The sequence below is a fragment of the Rattus norvegicus genome, chromosome 2, assembly GCF_021556685.1.
Source record: "Rattus norvegicus strain SHRSP/BbbUtx chromosome 2, alternate assembly SHRSP_T2T, whole genome shotgun sequence".
NCBI lineage: Eukaryota > Metazoa > Chordata > Mammalia > Rodentia > Muridae > Rattus > Rattus norvegicus.
The window spans coordinates 61,371,454-61,393,041 of record NC_141535.1 but is presented as its reverse complement, the minus strand read 5'-3'; the positions used below and the strand labels follow the sequence as shown (position 1 = coordinate 61,393,041).

Here is a 21,588-nt window from a genome sequence, read left to right as displayed (position 1 = left end):
CCCCCCCCCCCCCCGGAGCTGGGGACCAAACCCAGGGCTTTGCACTTGCCAGGCAAGAGCTCTACCGCTGAGCTAAATCCCCAACCCCTAGGGAGTCTTTAAAAGCAAACCAACAGCGCTGCTTCACCTAACCTGTTTGTGCAAAGGAAAGGGTGTGCATCCCTAGCTCTTGTGTAAAATACTAAAAACACTGTACAAAGCCAGTCTCCTGTACTGGTGGGTCATAGAATTAAGAACATAGTGAAGAATTCTTATCCTTGAGTGGACTAAAAGTGTAATATACTGTGTAATATGTATGGTATGCTTTGTATGCATGCATGCATGCATGTATGTATGTATGTATGTATGTATGTATGTATGTATGTATGTATGTATCTGGAGACTGGAGAGGAAGCTCGGTGGTTTAAAGTGCTTGCTGCTCTTACAGAGAACTCAAGTTCAGTTCCCAGCACCCACATCAGGCAGCTTGAAACACCTTTCACTCTAGCTCTGTGGGTTTGGATGCCTCTGGTTCCAAGAGATACTTCAACACACTTAGGCGCATAGCATGCCTTTTCACATAATTAAAAATAAAAAATCAGAACTCAAACTTAAATTAATAAAAGGCTAGATGAGTACATACTTGTGCTGACTTCTCTCCAAATCCCTGAGTTTTAAGAATCTCCTCACAGAAAGCTTTCAGTCGATTATTTTTCCTTCTGTCTTAGTTGGCCTAATAGCTATTACCTCATTCCACAATCTGGCTTATGTTTCAACAACTGAATGTCCCAAATACTATTTGGCATTTGTGAATGTGTGTGCTAATTTGGAAAAATGCCTTTATTACAGTATAAATCTTCCAAGTAACTTTTAAAATCATGCTGTGTTCCTCATTTTGAAGACCAGAAAATGAGAACCCACTTAATTTGTAAAAAAAAAAAAAGTGTGTGTGGGGGGGGGACCCCCAAATGCTATTCATCTTCTCTTGGAACTATTTTTGCAATTTATTAAGAAAGTATTTCAGGAAAATTAATTCTCCAGGGTTTATTTAAGTGACTAGAATGTAATAAATCAGGGGGGAATTTCAGCATGTAGGCATGAGAGGTCTATATTTTCTTGTCTATACAGGCTTAGCATCAGCCTGTAACACTGAGTCAAGAAGCAGATAGGGGTCGAATTTTCTGTGACATCACCAAGCCCTACATGATACCAGTGGTCTGGTAACAACACTTATTCAGTACCTCTCATGTACAAGGTACATCACCAAGTGTTTTAACATCTTAACTCAGCCCTCCCAGCAGGTCTCTGAGGTATGAAGTTTAAACCCCTCCTTCCCCCTGCCTCCCAGAGAAATAAATGGGAAAAAAAAAAGCAAATAGTTTTAACTCCACAGTAGCTTAAATTCTTTAGTGGCAGACATTCCTTGGAAAGCTTTTTCTTTCTGTAGATTGAAGCTCCAGTTAAATTTGAATATTCTCATGGAAAGATGGATTTTTTTTTTAAAAGCAAATTATGGTAACACTGAGAAAGGGTAGGAGGTTATTGTTACAGAAAAATAACAGTAATGGTTATAGTGTTTGCTACATCTGGATGTCTAAATTCTGCATAGTCCCAGTGTTGGAAAGAGAGCAGTTGTTTTATTCGCATGCTAAAAGAAAATAGTTAAAAAGTGTGGTCCATGCAAAAACAATGGCAGTGCAGGATAGAAGGGGAAAGGTGGACGCTTGAACTGGGCTAGAAGGACTTCTGAGAAATTAAAGGGGGTATTGTGAACTCAGAATTAGCATGTAAGTCTTAAGAACAGTTCAGGCTTTAGGATCTGGAGGTGGGGCTCGAGATTAAAGGCCTGCTGCTTTTGCAAGGACCCAAGTTTCCAGCCCCCAAGTTCTGCAACCTAAAACTGCCTGCAACTCCAGTTCCAGGAACCCAAGCCCCTTTTGTGGAATCTGGACCCTCGTACTCGCATGCTGATAGCCACACATTGCTATACCTATACACACAAGTCTTTTAAAAGTTCCTACTGGGACTCGTGGGCTTTCCTGAATTAATATCAGTCATCCTTGCACATAGCTTGCTATCTCTTCATGGCATGCTGTTGAGGCCAGGGCAGTGATTTGCAGGAATTGTTAAGTCTGTCACTCTCCGTCTCTTAATGTAGACCCATGGCAATCAATATTGCGTTTTTGTTTTTAAGCTCCATGTTTATTTTATAATGTTACATGTGTATGTGTGTGTGGGGGGGTTCTAACCATAGTTACTAATTTTGCTTCTTGACATCCCTATCAATTTCCACATTCATGTATCCTTATTTTGATTTGTTTCTTGATCTTGAACAACTGGCCCAATTGGAAAAAATAACAACTGTGCAGTTGTGTCTGGGCAAAATCAGGCCCTGCCAGCACCTGCCTGAGGGTGATCCTGTTGTTCTCGAGCCCAAAGGAAGAAGGCTAGGGAGAAGACACTGGGGTCAAGCTTAAAGCAGCCCATTGATGTTTGACATGTAGTATTTTGGGGAAATTTGAGCCATCCTGAATTGGAAAAGAAGCCTTTGATGGTAGCCTGTTCTCTGCAATAGAGGTTTTCTTTTTCCTTGAAATCAACAAAAATTCACTAAATGTTGTACCTCAAAGTACCAGTCTTTTTTTTTTTAATCTTTAATCTTTTGTTTCTTTGTTTTGTTTCGATTCGTACATCATTCCCTGGATCTTGCGTCGGTGCTATCTTTCTGTCTTCTTTCCCTTTCACTTATTTCCTTTCCTGTTAAGCCTTTGAGTCCAGTTTTTTTTTTTTGTTGTGGTTGTTGTTTTTCTTAGTATTCGGTCTGCACATCACTGCTTCCAGTATGTTTTACACCTGGCCTCTCCCTACGCTATTGCCTGTCCCCAGATTGTTCTTCAGGGCAGTGTTGTGGACACATTTATTTATTTGTTTTTCTGGTTGAACATCCATTTGGTTTTCTGGACAAACATATTTTATTTTATTGGAACAAATGTGCTGTGATTACTCAAAGACCTTGTCTTCCTTCAGAGGGCGGAGCTTTTCTTAGGAATCGTTTTGTTTCTCACATCACGAGTTTATATAGGGAAGGGTATGTTCGTATGTGCTGGAGGAATGAGACAGACAGAGTCTATTGGATGATAAAAAGCTTTTCCTCAGATATCTCAGTCCACGGAGGGAGGAAAAAGCAGAAAGTAAAATCTCTCCCATCATTCTCTGTTGACATTTTAGAAGTTCAGGTGCCTGAAGAATATGTGCTTTGGGGACAGTTGCAGCTGGAGGCTCTTACCAATGAGACTGATTCGATGGCAGTGGTGACCCTGAACTCATGGAGTGGTGACCCTTTCCTGCATGATTGCCTTCAAGATGCACAAGCCTCGAATGTCTGTCCAGCTGTCCTCTTGTGCATGTTGATGTGAGGTTGATGGGTAGCGCTCCTCGTGGTGGGCAAGTGGAAGCCAGAAAATGATGAGCTGTGTGCTTTCTACAACATATCCCTCTGACTTGGCTTCTAGGCGTGTTTTTTGTTGTTGCTGTTTTTGTTGGGCTTTTTCACCAGGGGTTTTCTTGGCAGACAAGAATACAATTTGTTAGCCTTCTATGTCCAGTGGCCTTTTTTCAAATATGTCCCATTGGCCCATGCATATACAGCCATCCAATTAGACAAGATGGATGAAGCAAAGAAGTGCAGGCCGACAGGAGCCGGATGTAGATCTCTCCCGAGAGACACAGCCAGAATACAGCAAACACAGAGGCGAATGCCAGCAGCAAAGCACTGAACTGAGAATAGGACCCCCGTTGAAGGAATCAGAGAAAGAACTGGAAGAGCTTGAAGGGGCTCGAGATCCCATATGTACAACAATGCCAAGCAACCAGAGCTTCCAGGGACTAAGCCACTACCTAAAGACTATGCATGGACTGACCCTGGACTCTGACCTCATAGGTAGCAATGAATACCCTAGTAAGAGCACCAGTGGAAGGGGAAGCCCTGGGTCCTGCTAAGACTGAACCCCCAGTGAACTAGATTGTTGGGGGGAGGGCGACAAGGGGGGGAGGATGGGGAGGGGAACACCCATAAGGAAGGGGAGGGGGGAGGGGGAGGGGGATGTTTGCCTGGAAACCGGGAAAGGGAATAACACTCGAAATGTATATAAGAAACACTCAAGTTAAAAAAAAAAAAAAAAAAGCTAAAAACAAATATGTCCCATTGGACCTAAAACTGCAAGATACATCCCACAGTTTCCAGATCTGGTCTATCCTTCCATCCTTTCCTGTGGAGATGCAAATTATCCTTTAATGAATGTTCAGTTCGTTTTACTGGGAAAGTGATAAACCATTTAAGACTGTTAAGACTTTAATGAATTCTCCCGATGTTCACACCACTTCGGTCGTTTAAAAAGCAGCGATTGGTTCTCTGGGCAAGCAGAGCTACAGAAGCTTCTCTGCTTGTGTGGTACCATCAGCAGTATCTCTCCTCTGCTAAAGCCAGTCAGCAGATCCGAATCTGTACACTGTGTGAGCATCAGTATCCACTAAGCCTAGAGAAAAAGGACCATTGTGTAGAATAACAATGGAATTTCCCTTGGGACTATGAGTAATGACCAAATTAGCTAGCCCTTCGTGAATGCTTCCTTTTCAGCCGGATACTATTTTACAACCATCGGACCCATTCAGTTCTCACAGCAGCCCCCAGATGGAGGTTACTCTTATCGTTTATTCTCCAACTAAAGCACAGAAGGATGACTAACGTAACTGGCCCAAGTCACAGGATGGAGGCAGTGGTGTGTGATCCCAGGGAGGCTGGCTTCAGGGTCCTCACCTTTTAGCGTTACCCAGCTTTTCAGGATGTTGGGAGTGACAACAGCGGAACTCTGGTTTTCCCCTGTTAGAGTTTGATTTCACTTTGACAGGGGAGCCAGATGCTGTGTTGTATGAGGGAGCTGTCAGGATGAACATATCAATATAATAGCATTCAAATAGTTGCAGTGGGGAGGAGGGGAGGCTGTCTTGGGATGGATTTGAGGATGGATTTCTTTGAATACTTTTAGAAGCAGTGTTGTATTAGGAGATCGGCAGACAGTTGAGTGTTTTACTCACCCACCGAATAACTGAGATAAGATGGGAAAGCCACAGTGCCCGTCCTTAAGGGACACAACTAGCTGATCATGTGATGGCTTTCTGTAGAAGCTTTTTTCTACAGTAAGAGATAGTAAGTTGTATGTCCTAGAACGTGGAGTTCCAGAATTCCAAGTGTGATTCTTTGAAATTATTTCATTGTTTTTAACGGTCTACTAAATCTGTTTTTTTGTTTGTTTGTTTGTTTGTTTGTTTTTTCGAAGCTGAGGACCGAACCCAGGGCCTTGTGCTTGCTAGGCAAGCGCTCTACCACTGAGCTAAATCCCCAACCAAACCCACTGGTTTTAAAACTGACACTTATATCAGAGTATGGTCAAAGCCCATGGCCCAGGCTGTGTAGTAATGCTCTGGACTGGTCTGTTTAGACTTTTCTTCCTTTGGGTGATTATTGTTTGTGTCCATTTATCAGCCACAGTCTGGTTGAATGATAAAGCGTGAGGCAAGGCTCCCCACTGGGCTGTGAAAGGCCAGCTTACCTAAGAACATGCATAGGTTTTCCAAGTTCTCCACATCTGCTAGCATTGCTAGCTCTGATCTCTCGGTGGTGCTCAGAACTGTGCTGTTGAAGAGTCGGGCTTTCCTGAGCCTGCTTGGGAAGCCTTGTGTCCTCTGGGGCCTGGGGTGATAATGGTGTCAGAGGGCCATCTCTACAGAGGCTCTTCTGAAGCGTGGACAGATCGGATGGACTGATGGTGACCCTCTAACCCATTGTCTGTGCTGTTAATAAGCACTGACCTCTGCCTTTAGCAGCAGGCAGAAGGAATTCCTTGGAACTAGATTCTCCTTTTTCCCCTTTGTGGGTGGATATTGGAGTTTACTCTGGGTGGCTATTATTGGAGTATAGAAAGGCTACAGCAGATCTGCCCTTTCTTAAGAACTATAAGTGGTCGGTTATAAATAAGTCAGTAGTATCTTTCACCTCCCATCTATTAAAATATCCAGACTACTTAAAGTTAATCTCTGGGTCTGTGGACACAGCTGAGTAGTGAAATGCTTGCCTATCACGTAGAGCAGCACTACAGAATAATAAGCAGATAACATCCGAGAATGCTCACCATTGGACTTACATATATATAGTATTTTGACTACTTAAATCACTCAATGAATTCTGAGGCTTCTAGCCCCTGTTGCAAAATGTATAGAAAATTGGAATGGTGACTTTTAGGCCTTGGAATGTTGTCTAGAATCCAGGCATAGTTGGTTCTATTTTAGTAGGGTGATTCATTGCAAAGTGTCCAAATAGGTCTCTCCGGTGGCATTATGGAATCCATCCAGCAGTACGTAAAGTGTGTTATCGGCCACCATGTTTTACAGTGTGGGAAACTGCAATGCACAAAGTTAAATGAATTTAGGGCCAGGATTTGAACCCAGCTAAGCACAGTGCTTGGCCCAGGGATTGAGAACAAGCATGGAGCAGACCAGAGAGGTGAGTGGACGCTGCAGGACTACTACAGTCAGCCTCTGCTCAGGATGTGCTATTTGATCTTCCAAGAAAGCATCCTCTGGCATTGCCAGAGTCCTTCACATTGTTATAATTTCTGCTCCCAGTCAGACTTTTTCAGGGCTGCTTGAAAACCTCCTTTCATCAATTTATGAAGTATTCGATTCTCCTTCCCCTTGTGTGTGTGTGTGTGTGTGTGTGTGTGTGTGTGTGTGTGCGTGCGCGGTCATATTTAACTCACCACTGATTCTGCTAGCTTTGACGTCTCCTTTTTCAAGATATCCCAATTCCATACCTCTGCTTCTCTGTTCCTCTCCTCCTCCTCCTCTTCACCACCTCAGGCAAATACAGCCCAGTTAAAGATCAGCCAGCCACCTAGTCCACCTCCTCCCAGGCCCTCTTTTTTTTTTTTTTTTTTTTTTTTCTATTTTTGGAGCTGGGGAACCGAACCCAGGGCCTTGTGCTTGCTAGGCAAGTGCTCTTACCACTGAGCTAAATCCCCAACCCCCTCCCAGGCCCTCTTGTCAGACACCCTGCTGCTCCCCTTGGTTCTTCCTCCTCTGCCCCTGACTCCACGGCTTACCTCTGCGTTTGCTTCACCTCCTCTTATTGTAAAAGTTCTTCCTCTTTTTCCCTTTCCATTGAGCTGTTTCTTTCCTCTGTACTATGAACGGGATGGCATTATACAAGTCCCGTAATCTTAGTGCGGCCCAGGTTCCTTATGGGTAAAATGAGCCGCAGGTATTACTGGCCTCAGAATTACTGTTGATATTGAATCCTAATGTTTTTTTTTTTTAAGGTGGTAAGTACTTTTTAGTTTTTTTAGGTGGTTAGTAGTATTCTCTCTGGTTACTCACAGAACATTTTTTATAGCACCTGTCTAGAAACTTGACACTTTCTGTGTATGTTTCTGCCCTCAAAACCAGGGGCTCCCTGAAGGACAAGATTTTTTTTTATCCCATCTTTCTAGTCCCAGGACTAAACATAATTGCTAACCTTTGATTTCATCTCTTCATGTCAATATGAATGTCAATGCATGAGCAGTTGAGACCACTGGATTCGATGGAAGGACTTTTCTCTCTGAAGGGTAGAATTGGATTTCCTATTTCTAGACTTAGGTTACTCTCACTGCGCATGCTGCATGACTTTAGTTGTTTATTTGAAGCTCCTGGGATCAAACCCAGGTGCTAGGTAAACTTACCACCAGTACACTCCAGACAGAGGAAGAGGCAGAAAGGGTCGTCCGTGGTGGCATCCAGTGCAGAGGGGGAGAAACGAGCTTTCCAGTCACATCTGCTGCTGTGGTGACTGCACTGACAGAACACCTTAAGGGAGAAGCCTTATTTGGGTCAGAGGCCAGGAATAGAGTGAACCATCCCAGGGTAGGCAGGAAGTTGGGAAGGTGAAACACTCATTTCCACAGTCAAGAATGGAGAGAGGGTGAACCCGTGCATGTTGGTGCTCTCCGCTTCTTTTCTCTCCTTTTGCACAGTCCAGGACGCAAGCCCAGGAAATAGTGCCTCCCTGAGCAGCAGTATGTTGAAGTCTGTTAGCAGAATGACCTGCCTGGTCTTGGGAGGAGGTGTTATGTCCATGGCATAGCGTTCGGCATTTAGAAAGGCTTCAGGAACTGTGGCATAGTTCAGAAAAGGGAGGGTGAGAGGTTTCGGGGTGAATAGCAGACACAGTGTAACCTAGATGGTGAACAGCAGTAGGGCAGGCAAACCCTGTCTTAAGTGGATGTCTCGGCTGCTGCTCCAGAACCACTGCACATAGGTGGGAAGATCTTCATGAGTGTGCTGGGCCTCCTGCATAGGAGAGTAGACAGGTATCTATGTCGTGAGGTACTAGTAATGATTAAAGAGAACAATCTTTTAAGGCTTCACTTGGATCAGCTCCTGTCTACACCATTTACTGAATGCACCTGCATCTTCCTCCCTTGTCTACACCATCTGCTGATTGCACCTGCATCTTCCTCCCTTGTCTACACCATTTACTGAATGCACCTGCATCTTCCTCCCTTGTCTACACCATCTGCTGATTGCACCTGCATCTTCCTCCCTTGTCTACACCATCTGCTGAATGCACCTGCATCTTCCTCCCTTGTCTACACCATCTGCTGATTGCACCTGCATCTTCCTCCCTTGTCTACACCATCTGCTGAATGCACCTGCATCTTCCTCCCTTGTCTACACCATCTGCTGATTGCACCTGCATCTTCCTCCCTTGTCTACACCATCTGCTGATTGCACCTGCATCTTCCTCCCTTGTCTACACCATTTACTGAATGCACCTGCATCCTTCACTGTGACTGTTCTTCATTTACCTGAATATCACTCCCTGCATGACCTGGTTCATCATCTGGTCCAGAAATGTGCTTGTCTGACTAAAAGTTCTCTCCGCTCTATGGGGTTGGCTCTCAGTTTCACACACGCTGGGGGACACTAGCTCTCATTGTTGGCATGCTCCTGGTAACGTTACAATGTATCTTTACAAAGTTACAGAGACGCCAGTAAAGGCTATGCCACTCATGTAAAGGGAGCTAAATAAATACTCGTTAGATGAATGAACAAATATTGGGGCTTGTCTCTTGCCTGTGTAACAGCCTTCTGTATACTGTTTATTACTTTAAGGTAGTAGGTAGACATTACCCAGTCCTGGCTCTTGCAGTGAAACTGAGGGAAAACTAGTTAGGACCATGAACTTGACTGTTTATTGTCTGGTTTTAAAGTTTTGAAGTATGTGCTATTTTTTCTTTTTCTTACTTCCTTTTTTTTTCTGGATATCATGAATCAGAAACCTTCCCAGTAAAAACACTGTTTGTCTTCTACTTTGCCTTACTGGTTGTATTGGCCAAGCAATCTAGTCTTCTCCATAAACTAGAAGGGAAAATGAAAACGTTTCCAAGCATACTCTCCCAAGTAGACTTCCTCTGATGGCTGCTCCAGGAGACCCATACAGCAAGAGTTACTTCAGTTGGCAGTGGTTTGGGCTTTAGCCTCTTTCTTTCTTCCCGGCTCGCTTCTGTGCCAGTGGACTACTTTGCTGATATATTTCAAAACTCAAGCCTGCCCGCTGGCCAGATGTCTGTGACCACTGGATTTCTACTGGTTTTTCCGTTTTCCATAAAAGATGATGCCATGTCTGGCCAAGGGCATTCATCACGGTGACATTCTGTTTGCTCTCCTGGGTGGAGACAGTCAGGGCTTTCAGAGGCTAAGGGGAAGGGCCGTGAGCAAGTAGGTGTCATTTGGAAGAGATTGGATAGCAAGGAGACTTACCGGCCAGCCACTGAAAATCTCCTCAGTGATATACGAGCAGGGATGTTGGGATCCTGCATTGAGGCTAAACTCTGGCTTTCCCACATGCAGGCCTTCATAGCTGACACATTACACATGCCTCTGGAGTGTAACATATGGCTTCCTGAACTTGCAAATGTGGCCTCCTGCTCTGTTGAAATAATGTCTGTTTAAACAGTCTCCTGGAAAAGCAAAGCCACATTCAATAAAATAATTTCACGTCCAGAAAGCTTCCTCTAGGGTCCCTTAAAATGTGATTTCCAAGGAACATAGTCGAAAGTTTGCATTAAGGCGTTACCTGCCTCTGCATCCATAATGGACCGTCAGGTTGGACCTGGACAAGTAGATGTTTATGAAGATGTTAAAGATGTGTGGAGTGTTAGCTAAACAGGAATGCTAGACAGGAACATGCTCAGTTTGATGGTGTAGACCCATTGCCCTGGCTAGTCCCTGGCTAGGGAAGGAAGCACACAAGGTTAAGGCTGCCCTGGATACAGATCAAGTTCAGGACAGGCCTGGACAGCTCAGTGAGACTCTTTGATAGTACATGCATGCTCTGTGTGTGTACATGAGTTTGCCAGCAGCCTATGGTGTCATCACTGTGTGGTTTATGAGTCTTGCCGAAAATGAAGAGCCAGGTTTTGGCAGCAGGTGTGTCCTCATTGTAGACACAAAGAAACGGGTGGGAAAGTCTCCTCCCAAGCATACTGGACCCAGTGTCAACCTAACCAGGCACTGACCCACATAATGTTTTTGTTCTGTATATAGGAGAGGGAGGGAGAGAAATGTGATTTATGAATTACATATAAAGAAATAGATGTGAATATCCTATATATCTATAGATCTATCTCTACAGGTATGTAGTTATATCGGTATATAGTTATACCTACTTATACCTGTAGATCTGCTCATATAGAGTTATGTAGGTAGATCTATAGATAGAGATATATAACTATCAGGTAGTTACCAAGTAAGTGTCTGCCAAGCCACTAGCCAGCCAGGCTGCAGGACAGACCAGGGCCTCAGTGTATTCTCACCCATCTCTTTCTCACCAGATGTAGCACCCCAACTCCTAACCAGCATCCCGACTTTTACCCCCGTTCTCCACAGTGCAGTTCCATTTCTCTCGATTTCTCTTTATACGCACAGCACCATACTAAGTAGGGCTCTGAGTGTTGACTGTAACTTCTCTCACTGTCTGGTTCTGATAACCTTGGCACCATTCCCTTTGGTTGTCTTGAGCCTCCTCTCGTTTGACTGAACTGTAGTAATCTGTTTCGATATTTGGGCCATTTATAGATTTTGTCCCTTTCGAGTGGTTCTGTTAACATTCTCCAGTAGACCTTATGGACACACTGATCATTCATCCCTGAATGAAGGCCTAATGGTCGCTAGCTATATTGTGGGACACAACATAGTAGCACCACAGTGGAGAACTTTTCTCTCTTTCCTTTCCCAATCCTATTAAGGCCTTGTGGAGGACAAAATTGCTTGAAATTCTCTAGCCAGCCTTCACATAGATTCTGAATGTCCCTGAACGGGATCAGTGAGAATAGTTGCTGGACCTAATAGATTTCTGGAAACCACCTTAAACGCTGGCTCAGAATCTTCAGAATGGGCCCAGGACTCTGTAAACCCAACCAGCACCTGGGTGTTTCTCATGAGGGAGACACTGGGATCACCCCAATTGAATTTATGAGGTTTGGCATCTCAGTTGTGAGGAAGTTTGGAGAAAGTCTACACAATGAAAACTCTCAGGAAACTGGCCTTCTTGTGGAAAAGCTAAGGAAGTCAGATTCATTCAGGCCGTAAATGTATCTTTAAAAGACTGAAACATGATTTAATTGTTTGCAAGAGAATGAAAGAATTTTATTATGACAGTGCAAATATTTGCTAAGTCAAGAGAGATTTAGATTAGTCAAGAGGGAGCACATACTGAGCATTCTCCAGGCACCAGGGATGTAAGAAACAAAAGCTGCACTTCAGTGTCTTCAGGGAACTTAAGATTTGCGATAAAATGAACAAACCAGAAACCCCCCTCCCCAACAGAAGCAGGATGCCATATTTCATCTCGTCTAGACAGTAGGCTTCAGTGAGCTGAGTAGGTGGCCCCAGAAGACACAGCAGAACCAGAGTAGTAGAGAAAGGTCACCAGGAAGGTCCTGAGAGCCTGCGGGGCCCTGGTCAGCTTTACAAGTTGGCTTACGCGTAGGTGGTGGATGACAGGAGTGTTATAAAGCAGTGGCTTCTGTTGTTTTTATTGTGATTCTCCAGTAAGAAGTAATTGTTGGCTCAGTGGTTAAGAGCACTGACTGCCCTCCGAGAGGTCCTGAGTTCAAATCCCATCAACCACATGGTGGCTCACAACCATCTCTAATGAGATCCGAAACCCTATTCTGTGGCTACAGTGTACTTATATATGATAAATAAATAAAAAGTCTTTGAAAAAACTAATTGTTACTGTAGCCCGGTGTGCACCTTTACACTAGCCAGACATTTCATCAGGCATTCGATCTGTCAAACACGAGTGCCTGCTGGTGTCTTTTCTGTTAATGGTGGAGGGACAGGAAATGTTAGGATATGGCTAGGGACAAGGAATTGGCTTCTAGATTGCTAATAGCAATGGTATTGCTAAGAGCAATAGTATTAGAATGCTTCTCAAACATATCCCATGCTGTGCCGGCTAATGAGATAATATGGGAGAGGCTTCCTGAGGAAGATGAACTTTACTTTGTCCCCCTTGCCCATTGTGCACCCCATGTGCAGCACTCACAGACTGAGTGATTACTGAGCATCCACATAGGAGAATCCATCTTCTCTTTGTTTCATTTGCTCAAAGAAGCTCATAGAGCCAAGATCAGGGTCCCTTTGGACCTCAGGCAAGTGCCATTGCTGGATAGGGCTGGGACCTTTCTTGGCATGTCCTCCTCAGAGATCCGCCTGGAACTGATTTAGGAAGCCCTCATCACTGGGTTTTTCACTGAAGAACAGAGAGCCTTAGCAGCAGCCACCAGAAAATCCTTTCATGTGGTTTCTCCCAGCTTGAGTGCTTTCAGTGCTATCTATTAAGACTTCGCATTCTTCTGCTGGGCCCGATCCAGTTCTAGTTTAGTCGGTTTAGGTTAGGGAAGGATTTTACAGGACCACACTTTTCCTTTTCAAGATAACGTAGCTAGAGGTCACTGGCCCTAAACATACTTCAGCAAAGTGTTCTCTTGTTTATAAAGTGAACTCTGGGAGAAAGCAACCGCTGTGTGGTTCTTAGCCTGTGCTACAGTTCTGTGACACATCTTAGGGTGATCGTGAAAGCGGCTGTTCCTCCCTCCAATGGGAAGCTTGGTTTGCAGTCGAGGTACTGCCTCATCCTGTGTTTGTTAGTAAACTGCAGGAGCGTGAGTGGCATTGCCCAGACAAACTTAAACAACGACAACGAGGTCTACACTAGGAAGCAATCACACGGGGAGCTACACCATTCCATATGGTACTTACCAGCGGTTTCTCAAAGTTTTGAGAATTCAGTTCCTCCGTTGCTCTGGCTGTTTTGATATGTCCTGACTTGGTCAGAGACCATTTTTGTCGACTGCAGTCTTTCACCGAGTCAGCAGCCTGCACAGCTCAGAGAATTGCAGCCTGGTCCACAGGCCAGAAGGAAGAGCTCATGCTTAAGCCCTGGGGAACCTTGAACTGTTGGCCAGTTTGGTTTTGTAGCACAGTGCCCTTGAGTGAACCGCTCACTCTGTCGAAGGCCTGAGTTCTCAGGCACCAGCTAACCATCAAGGTTAGCTAGCCATGAGCTAATGAGTAAGCTGGCCCCTAGTCCTATGTTGCTTCATCTCCTGAAGGGTACCTGAAGGGAGTGACCCTTTCTTTGTCAGAGCTTGCTGATGGCTGGCATTTCATTCAACCCTCGCCGCTTTCTTTAGGAAAGCTAGCGTTCTTGGGTGTTCCCAAGGTGAAGCGGAGGGCGATTTTAAAGCCGCTTGCTTGCTTTGAGCAGGGTTTGATGCCGGACATGGCTCTGTTGCTCATCCCTCTACCTCTGCCTTTTGCCTCGCAGACGAACGAGTGGAACAAGAATGATGACCGCCTGCTGCAGGCTGTGGAGAATGGAGATGCTGAGAAGGTGGCCTCACTGCTGGGCAAGAAAGGGGCCAGTGCCACCAAGCATGACAGCGAGGGCAAGACCGCGTAAGACAGAATGCTGGTTTGTTTAGGGTTGGGGGCATTTCAGCGGTAGAGTGTCTGCTACTCTGGGCTCCATCTCCAACACCGTAAAAAACAAAATAACAAACCCCCAAATTCTGACTTATTCATCAAGGGGTGTTTGACCAATGCTTTGGGGGCCTTCAAAAAAACTATTGCCGAACTCTTCCCAACCCCATGCTAAATCCTGTCTGGGCCTGTTTCCTTTCTCATCCAACTCCAAATTATCCATCAAACTTATCCTTGTGGCCGAAACTGTTCTGAAAACAACCAGCCCAACAATTGCACCAGAGAACAGATAGCACCAGGATTGCAAGTGGCTGGCAGATGGGAAATAAATTCTCCCCTGGATAAGGAGCAGCCCAGCTCTCAAACCTTACAGCGTGTAATTCGTTGAACAATTCGTTGAGCACTAGAGTAAGATTTTTGCTCTGTGTCTGCATGCATCAAATTCCTGCTTGCCATAATTAAAATTGTGTGGAGAGCGAGGGAGAGTGAGTGTGAAGGGAAGGGGGAGTGAGAGTGTAGTCATCTCTACCTTGGTAGTAGTATTGAGATCAATGACCGTGGAGCCACCCAGACCTCTCATGGGATTCTGTTATGCTTATGGCCTTCTAATCCTTGAGCCTTACTTGTTGTTGTTGTTGTTCTTGTTGTTAAGACAAGGACTTACTGTACTGAACTCACTATGTTGAGACCATGTTGGCCTTGAACTCAGTCTAACACAACGGTTGGAATATTCACATTGAGGTGGGGCTAAGAGACCAAGAAACCAACTCTCCTGTTCCTTTACCATCCTGTAACCATGTTAAGATCAAGGTTTCCATTATAAAAAGAGCCTCATTAATGTGCTTGCATTTGCCTACCTCTGAATCCTAAATGCTGGGACTAAAGGTGTGAACCTGACTGAGCCTCGCTCTTGGGTGTCCTCAGGAGTCCTCAGCTGCTTGCCAGTAGCTTCCATCGTCAGAGATTCCACGCTCTGAAAGCAGTGTGGGCATGGGGTGGTCAGTGGCTGGTGTCTCCAGTTGGCGACTGGGGCACTTTTCTGAGGATGTTTAAAGTACCACATTTGTAGCAGAGATGGTAAGCCTGGCCTGATGCATGTTGTTCATTAAGTCCCGGTCCATGGCTGCCCCTGGGCTACAGAGGCAGAACTGAATAATTACAGCAGAGGCCATATGGCTCACAGAGCCCCAAATCCTCATTGCCTGGCCCTTCTCAGAAAACCTTCATTTTTCCTTTGAGTTTAGGTAAAGCAGATGGGGTATTTGTCCTCATCTCCTCTTCCGTAGAGGTAGCGCCTCTTCCTGGGGTCCATGATGTAGTGGTGTTCCTGGTTAGTAAAGGGCTAAGTGTGGATGACCCATGGTTGTAGGTCCTGTGTATACAAAGTCTCCTCAGCCACAGGAGACATTCAAGAAACGGTTTCTTCTTTCTCGCTTCAGACTAGTGGTTCTCTGTCTAGGGAGCTTCTACACTAGAACTGCCTAAGGTGCTTTAAAAAGATGTCACTGCACCTTGGGAGGCCTGGAAGTCTATTCTTTTGTCCTGATGTTTCTGTGCTAATCCAGCTCAGCCTTCCTGCAACTATTCCCTCTGCCCAGGAGCCTGCATAAGACAGCCTTTTATAGTCACCCCAGGGGAAGGCAGGATAAGCGCTCATGACAGCTTTAACCAAGACAACACTCACTAAATGAAGACAAAATTTAGATTAGCCACTTGGACACAGGTGGGAAGAAGACCTTATGAAATTTGTCCCTTACTTCCTGTTTATTCTGTTTAGAATAGATGGCTAAGATGACTACGGTCTAGTCTCTCTTTTCTATTGTGGTAAAACTAAGCGTGTTAATGATTTTAAAATCGCTGTTCAGTTTCACAGTGAGGTTCATCACCCCTAAGGAAACTCCTCCCTTCTCTCTCAGTAGCCATTCCCAACTTCTCCCCCTGACAATCATTAGTGTGCTTGTGGTCTCTCTGCATTTGCCTCTCCTGAATCTTTCATGTAAATGGAGTTAGGTATGTAGCCCCTCTAGCGTCTTCACTTAGTGTGTGCTCAAGGTTCATCCGTGTTTTACATGTGTCAGAGTTCATTCTGTTCTCGAACTGTACACAGAAGTCGCATGGAAACCCCTGCTTCCATTTTACAAAAGATAAAAGCAAGGCTCTCCCTATCTCGCTCTCCGAAGGCGCTCCCACTTGGAAGTCAACTTTGTTCTCCCCCTTAACGGTCCTTACATAGAAAGTTAGAAGAACTAATGAAAGAAAGGTGATCCCTTTTCCAGTGTGGGATTTTCTATACATCATCACCTGTCAACACTTCGTTTTCCTGCTCAGGATACTTACTTGAGGACTGAACTTATTTGCTGGTTACAGTAAGAATTTAAGACTTAAAGGCACTGTGGAATTAAATCTTAACTGGTTTTATATTTCTAGTCCACCTAGTTGGAATATTCACATTGAGGTGCAGCTGAGAGACTGAGAAACCAACTTCCGTGTCCCTTTATCGTCCTGTCAAGGCTTGCATTATAAAAAGAGCCCCATGAGGCTTCACTCCTTGCCCTTAGTCTTGTCCCCTCAGCTGCGACTCTTGCCTGGACCAGCCCCGTGGAGCTTATAAGAGATGATTTGTGCCCTTTGTGGACTTGTGAGAGATGCTTTGCCTTCCTCTCTGAAGGAAAAGGCCACGTCATGAGCTTGAAAATTATGTCCTTGGCCATGCTCAGCCTCATTCTCTGCCTTGTATAAAGTTCCATAGCAGAAATCAGGCTGCAGGACCCTCTTCTGGAGAACCTTCCGGGTAAGGGATTGTGCGTGTGAGTGCAGAGTCTTGACTTGGTTTTAAAGGTCATCTCTCTACTATGCAAACGTCGTCTCCCTATGCCCTCTTCTCCTGTATGTCCCCACCTCCTCTTAAGTCAGGATGTCCACGGATCTGCCCAGGTTCTATGTCCAGTTACGTTCGACAGTACTGAAAGAACGGGAGTAGCAGAGACGCCGATCTGAGACTCATGCTCTCATGCAGTGGTGAAGCTCCAGGAAGACACGGGCCATACCATTTGTGTTGAGTTAGCCTTTCCCTTGTGTTCTAGGCACAAAAGAACTGTTTGCTGTGATTGCTATAGAGAACAAACCTCCCCCTCCTCCGTTTGTTTGTTTGTTTGTTTTGCTTGTAATGCTTCATAGGTAGATAACCTAGGGGTGAATTAACTTGGGATCCAGGAGATCTAGGCAATTCTGGAAAAGCTCCCATACCCCTGCTTCCAGGGCAGTTTCAATAGGAAAGTACTCAGCTTGTATCATCCAGATGTTCAGCAAGCCCAGAAGCCCCAAGAATGCAGTGGTCAAGGCAGCTATCGCCCAGACATTCTCCAGAAACTTCCATATCCCAAGACCAGATGGGTGGCTTGGAAATTCCTGAAACTTTTTAGTTTCTTCCTGCTTATCCCCCATCATGCACGGCAAGAGGAGAAGCTGTCAGAAAATTTCTTCCTCCTACACTGATCACAGAGGAGCTTTAAAAAAAAAAAAAAGTGAACGCGGTTGAGCGACTGGAATTCATTTAGGAAAGGGTAAACCGAGAGTGGTGGCTTGGCTGGAGGAAGACAAAATAGAACAGAAAGGGGCAGAAAGTTATAGCTCCAGGCTGTGTGTGTGGAGTTGGGCTTGGCTTTCCTCCGCCCCATCTGGGCTCTTTCCATGGGGGAGGTAAGGAAGTAAGGGATGGCAGGACCCTGAAACCTTACCGGGGGAAGAGTCTAATTGCTTCAAGATGGTTTCCCCTGTGTTGGATATGCCTTTAATTAAAGTTATGTGTGTTTGTCTTAGGAACAACCAGACTAAATAAAATCACTACTGGGACCATATTATTTGAACAAATACTCACCAGGGCATATGTACATAGACCTTAGAGACAAAAGGGGGTACAGAGAGGGAAGGAGGGAGGAAGGAAGGAGGAGTGTACAGTCCACATTTCAGAAACCTGATCTCTTTGGCCTCGAAAGCAAAACCTCGTGAAAATATTTTTAGATGACTGAGGAACTGAAGTGTAGAGAAGGAGCTCTGAGCTCTGCAGGCCAGTACAGTATGACACTTCTCTGGCTGGTGACCTTTTCTGTTCTCTGCCTTTCCGTTTGCTTAGAATAGGGATGTGTTAGATAGTTGGTACCAGCAGTTCTGTCTTAGAAATCAAGTCATTCTATGTGACCGGCCTTCTCTAGGGCGTCTCACAAAGGACTTCTAAATTACTTAATAGGAACCATTACACACCGCATGTGATTACAACCTCCCCCACTTTCTGCAATGCTTCCCTTTGAAGGTTGGCCCTAGGTAGTGATAGGTACTTGGGCTCTAGATGATGTGGACAGAGTGTCTCTTGAAACTGCTCTGGAACGTGGAGCCCAGGTTGTGATACTCTATCCCCTGACTTACAGCCTTCTGCTTTCGGTTGATAGCTGATGGGTCCACGTATCCTGTTGTCCTCGCGTGATTTTTTTATTTGCTTTTGTGTATGTGAGTATTTTGCCCACAGGTGTGTATGAGTATCATCTGCCTGCCTGGGACCCATGTAGGTCAGATGAAGGCACCAGACCCTTGGAAGTGGAGTTACAGATGGTGTGAGCCACCATGCAGGTACTGGGAATTGAACTTGGGTCCTCTGCGAGAGCAATTAGTGCTCTTAACCTCTGAGTCGTAGCCCCAGCCCCTGTATCAGTTTTTATAGGTGAGTGAATCCGTCTGGGTCCCCATTTGACATCTACCCTATTTCTCCCCTTGCCTCTCCTTAGATGGTGAAAGGCAGACAGTAGAGCCTAGTTGTCAGGAGTAGGCTACCGAAGCATGCATTTTCATATAATACCACCCTGGGGACTCTGGACTCCCAGAACACAGCCTTTGCTACCGTTCCTTCCTAAGTGCACGGGGCTAAGCAACCAAAAAGTGAGCTCCTCAAACGTGTGCCTGGATTTTCCTTCCTGGGGCTGGAGCTCTGGTTCCCTGGTAATGAGCACCTGTTCTTGCAGAGGACCCAGGTTTGGTGCCCAGGACTCAGAGGGCAGCTCTCCACTGTCTGTAACTCCAGTTCTAGAGGATCTGACACCTTCTAGATTCTGCAGGCATTGGGCATGCATCTCTTACACAAACACACACACACACACACACACACACACACACACACACACACGTCTTGTGTGTGTGTGTGTGGGGGGGGGAAGCACTCATACCCATAAACTATAAAAAAGGATTTTACCTCCCAAGTTCTCTGAAAGGTGTTTTGGTGACAGAGGCAAAAGGCAACTAGCAGTGTCTGAGTGAAGGGGATGCCCCCATAAGTGTTGGGCATCTAAATTCTTGGTTCCCAGTTGGTGGTTGTTTGGGGAGGATGAGGAAATGTGCTACCGTGGATAGGGTTCAAGACGAGAGCTCTAGCCGCTTTGTCTGCCCACCACCTTCTACCTGGACTTCACTGTTGTGTCTAACTTCCTGAAGCTGTAAGCCCCAAATAAGCTCTCTCTTCTAGAGCTGCTTTGGTCACTAAGACAGAAATTAGTACCAGGAAGGTAGACTGTGTGAGGAGTCGAGTTCACACCGAGGCCAGGTTTTCAGCACAAGGGAGATTTCTTTGCCCCAGAGAGACAAAGGGCAAGAACTAAGAGACAAAGACAGGAGAGAGAGGATGAGGGAGAAGGGGAAGGGAGCAAGGGAGAAGGTATGTTTGCCCCTGAGGGACAAAGGACTGCCTCTGGATAGAGAGAAGACAGGCATGGCTCATAGGAGAATGGCAGTTTAGAAAGAGAAAAGGGGAAACCCCTCGTTAAAGAGAGGTGTTTAATTTTAGTGGGGCATGTTAATTAGATGAGCTAAAGGGGGCTTTTGATTGTGGGACCTTGGCAGCCTCAGGAGGAGGAAGTGGCCAAATAAGGGCATGGAGCTTGGTGACAAGCTTTAGGGATGTCATCTAATCCAATGGTTTTTAGCAATTTGGAGAAGGGTAAATGTCAAAACCTGTCAGCGGGTGTTGTGTTTGCAATGCTTGTGTCTGTGAGAGCCCCTCGCTGTGGGTCAGACTTGACTGACTGTGCTACTTTTTTGGTGGAATGTGGAAACATTGGGGATTTGGGACTAGAAAAACAGTTGAACACTAAGCAGGGCCTAAATAAGCCATCCCACCGGGAGCTAGAAAGTCAGTGTGCTGAGATGGCCATGACTCTAAGGGTCCAGATTAAGGTGGAGCAGTGTCAGGCAGGGCTAGTGGCTGTTCTGGGATTCTTTGGCTGCTTTCTGCCCTCATCCTAAGAACTTGCCTGAGGCTAAAATTAAAATGTAATGAATTTTTTTTTTTTTGGCAGACATCAGAGGCTATTTCAAGATAGCTTTATACTGACTTATGAAGTCATTAACTTATGTTAAATGGTTATTAGTAATACTTGCATGCAGGTCTACAGGGAGGGAAAGCAAACAGGGGCAAAAGAAATACAAAAGTACACAGTTTGGAGAGGAAAAGGAAACCACCAAGGTGGATGTTCCAACCATGTGTTGGTGTCTATGAGAGGCTGTAGTTGCTAAAATTAGCCCCTTTAAGGCCAAATCTGCCTGCCCAGTGCTAGCTCAGAGCAAGACCCCCACCCAGATAGTTTTCAGTTTGTAAGAGGAAAAGGCCTAAGGGAATTTCTGCCCTCGAGAACAGTAATGACGGCAACGAAAAGTTGCTGCCAGTGCAGTTAAAGGGGGGGCCACAGTTCCCCAACTTGGTAACTAAACTTGGCTTTCCTTAGCGGATGTTTTTCTGTTACTTTGATAAGACACTATTCCTGAGGCAACCTACAGAAGAGTTTGGGTAGAGGGTGGAACTTAGGGTTCCAAGAGGACAAAACACCATCACTATCATAACGGGAAAATGGTAGCGGGCAGGCAGGCAGGCAGGCAGGCAGGCAGGCAGGCAGGCAGGCATGGTGCTGGAGAAGCCCGGGGAGCTCGTATATTAATCCCTAAACAGAAACAGAGAGCACACTGGAAAATCTCAGAGCTTACCCTAATGTTCTGCTTCCTTCAGCAAGGTTACGCCCCCAATCCTTCCCAAACAACTTCAACACAGGACATCTCATTTAAACCACCACATAAGAGAAGTAGGCTGGGTGGAAGGCAGTTTTAACCACCCTAGATGATTTCAGACGGTCAGTCCAGTTAGTGAAACACAAAGCAAGACACTCCACAGGGGGACAGTCACATCTCCTAGACCAGGTTTCCTAATGAATGTCAATGCTGACAAGTTACAGCTAGGGGTGAGGAAGCTAGTGGAATTTTTTTCTTAGTTCATGTACACATACACACACACACACACACACACACACACACACACACACACACACCATACTTGTTAGTCTATAGTCCTTGTATACAAGTTAAATTAAATTAATTTTGTCTTCTGGTAAATCATGTTAAAGTTACACTCCAGGGAAATGTTAAAGCACAATACCATCTTGTTGGAAAATTTGCTGTAAGTGAAGACATAATCAATAAGGGAGAAATATAACT

General features: G+C 45.3%; 1 protein-coding gene across 8 annotated transcripts in view; it reads left to right on the top strand.

The window, feature by feature from the left end:
- Rai14 (retinoic acid induced 14) overlaps positions 1–21,588 on the top strand; it is a 136,621-nt gene that overhangs the window by 67,887 nt on the left and 47,146 nt on the right. For all 8 annotated transcript variants that reach the window (XM_087618454.1, XM_087618441.1, NM_001011947.2 and 5 more), the window contains 1 exon segment: positions 13,910–14,040. In XM_087618454.1, the coding sequence (XP_087474580.1) occupies positions 13,910–14,040 (131 nt within the window).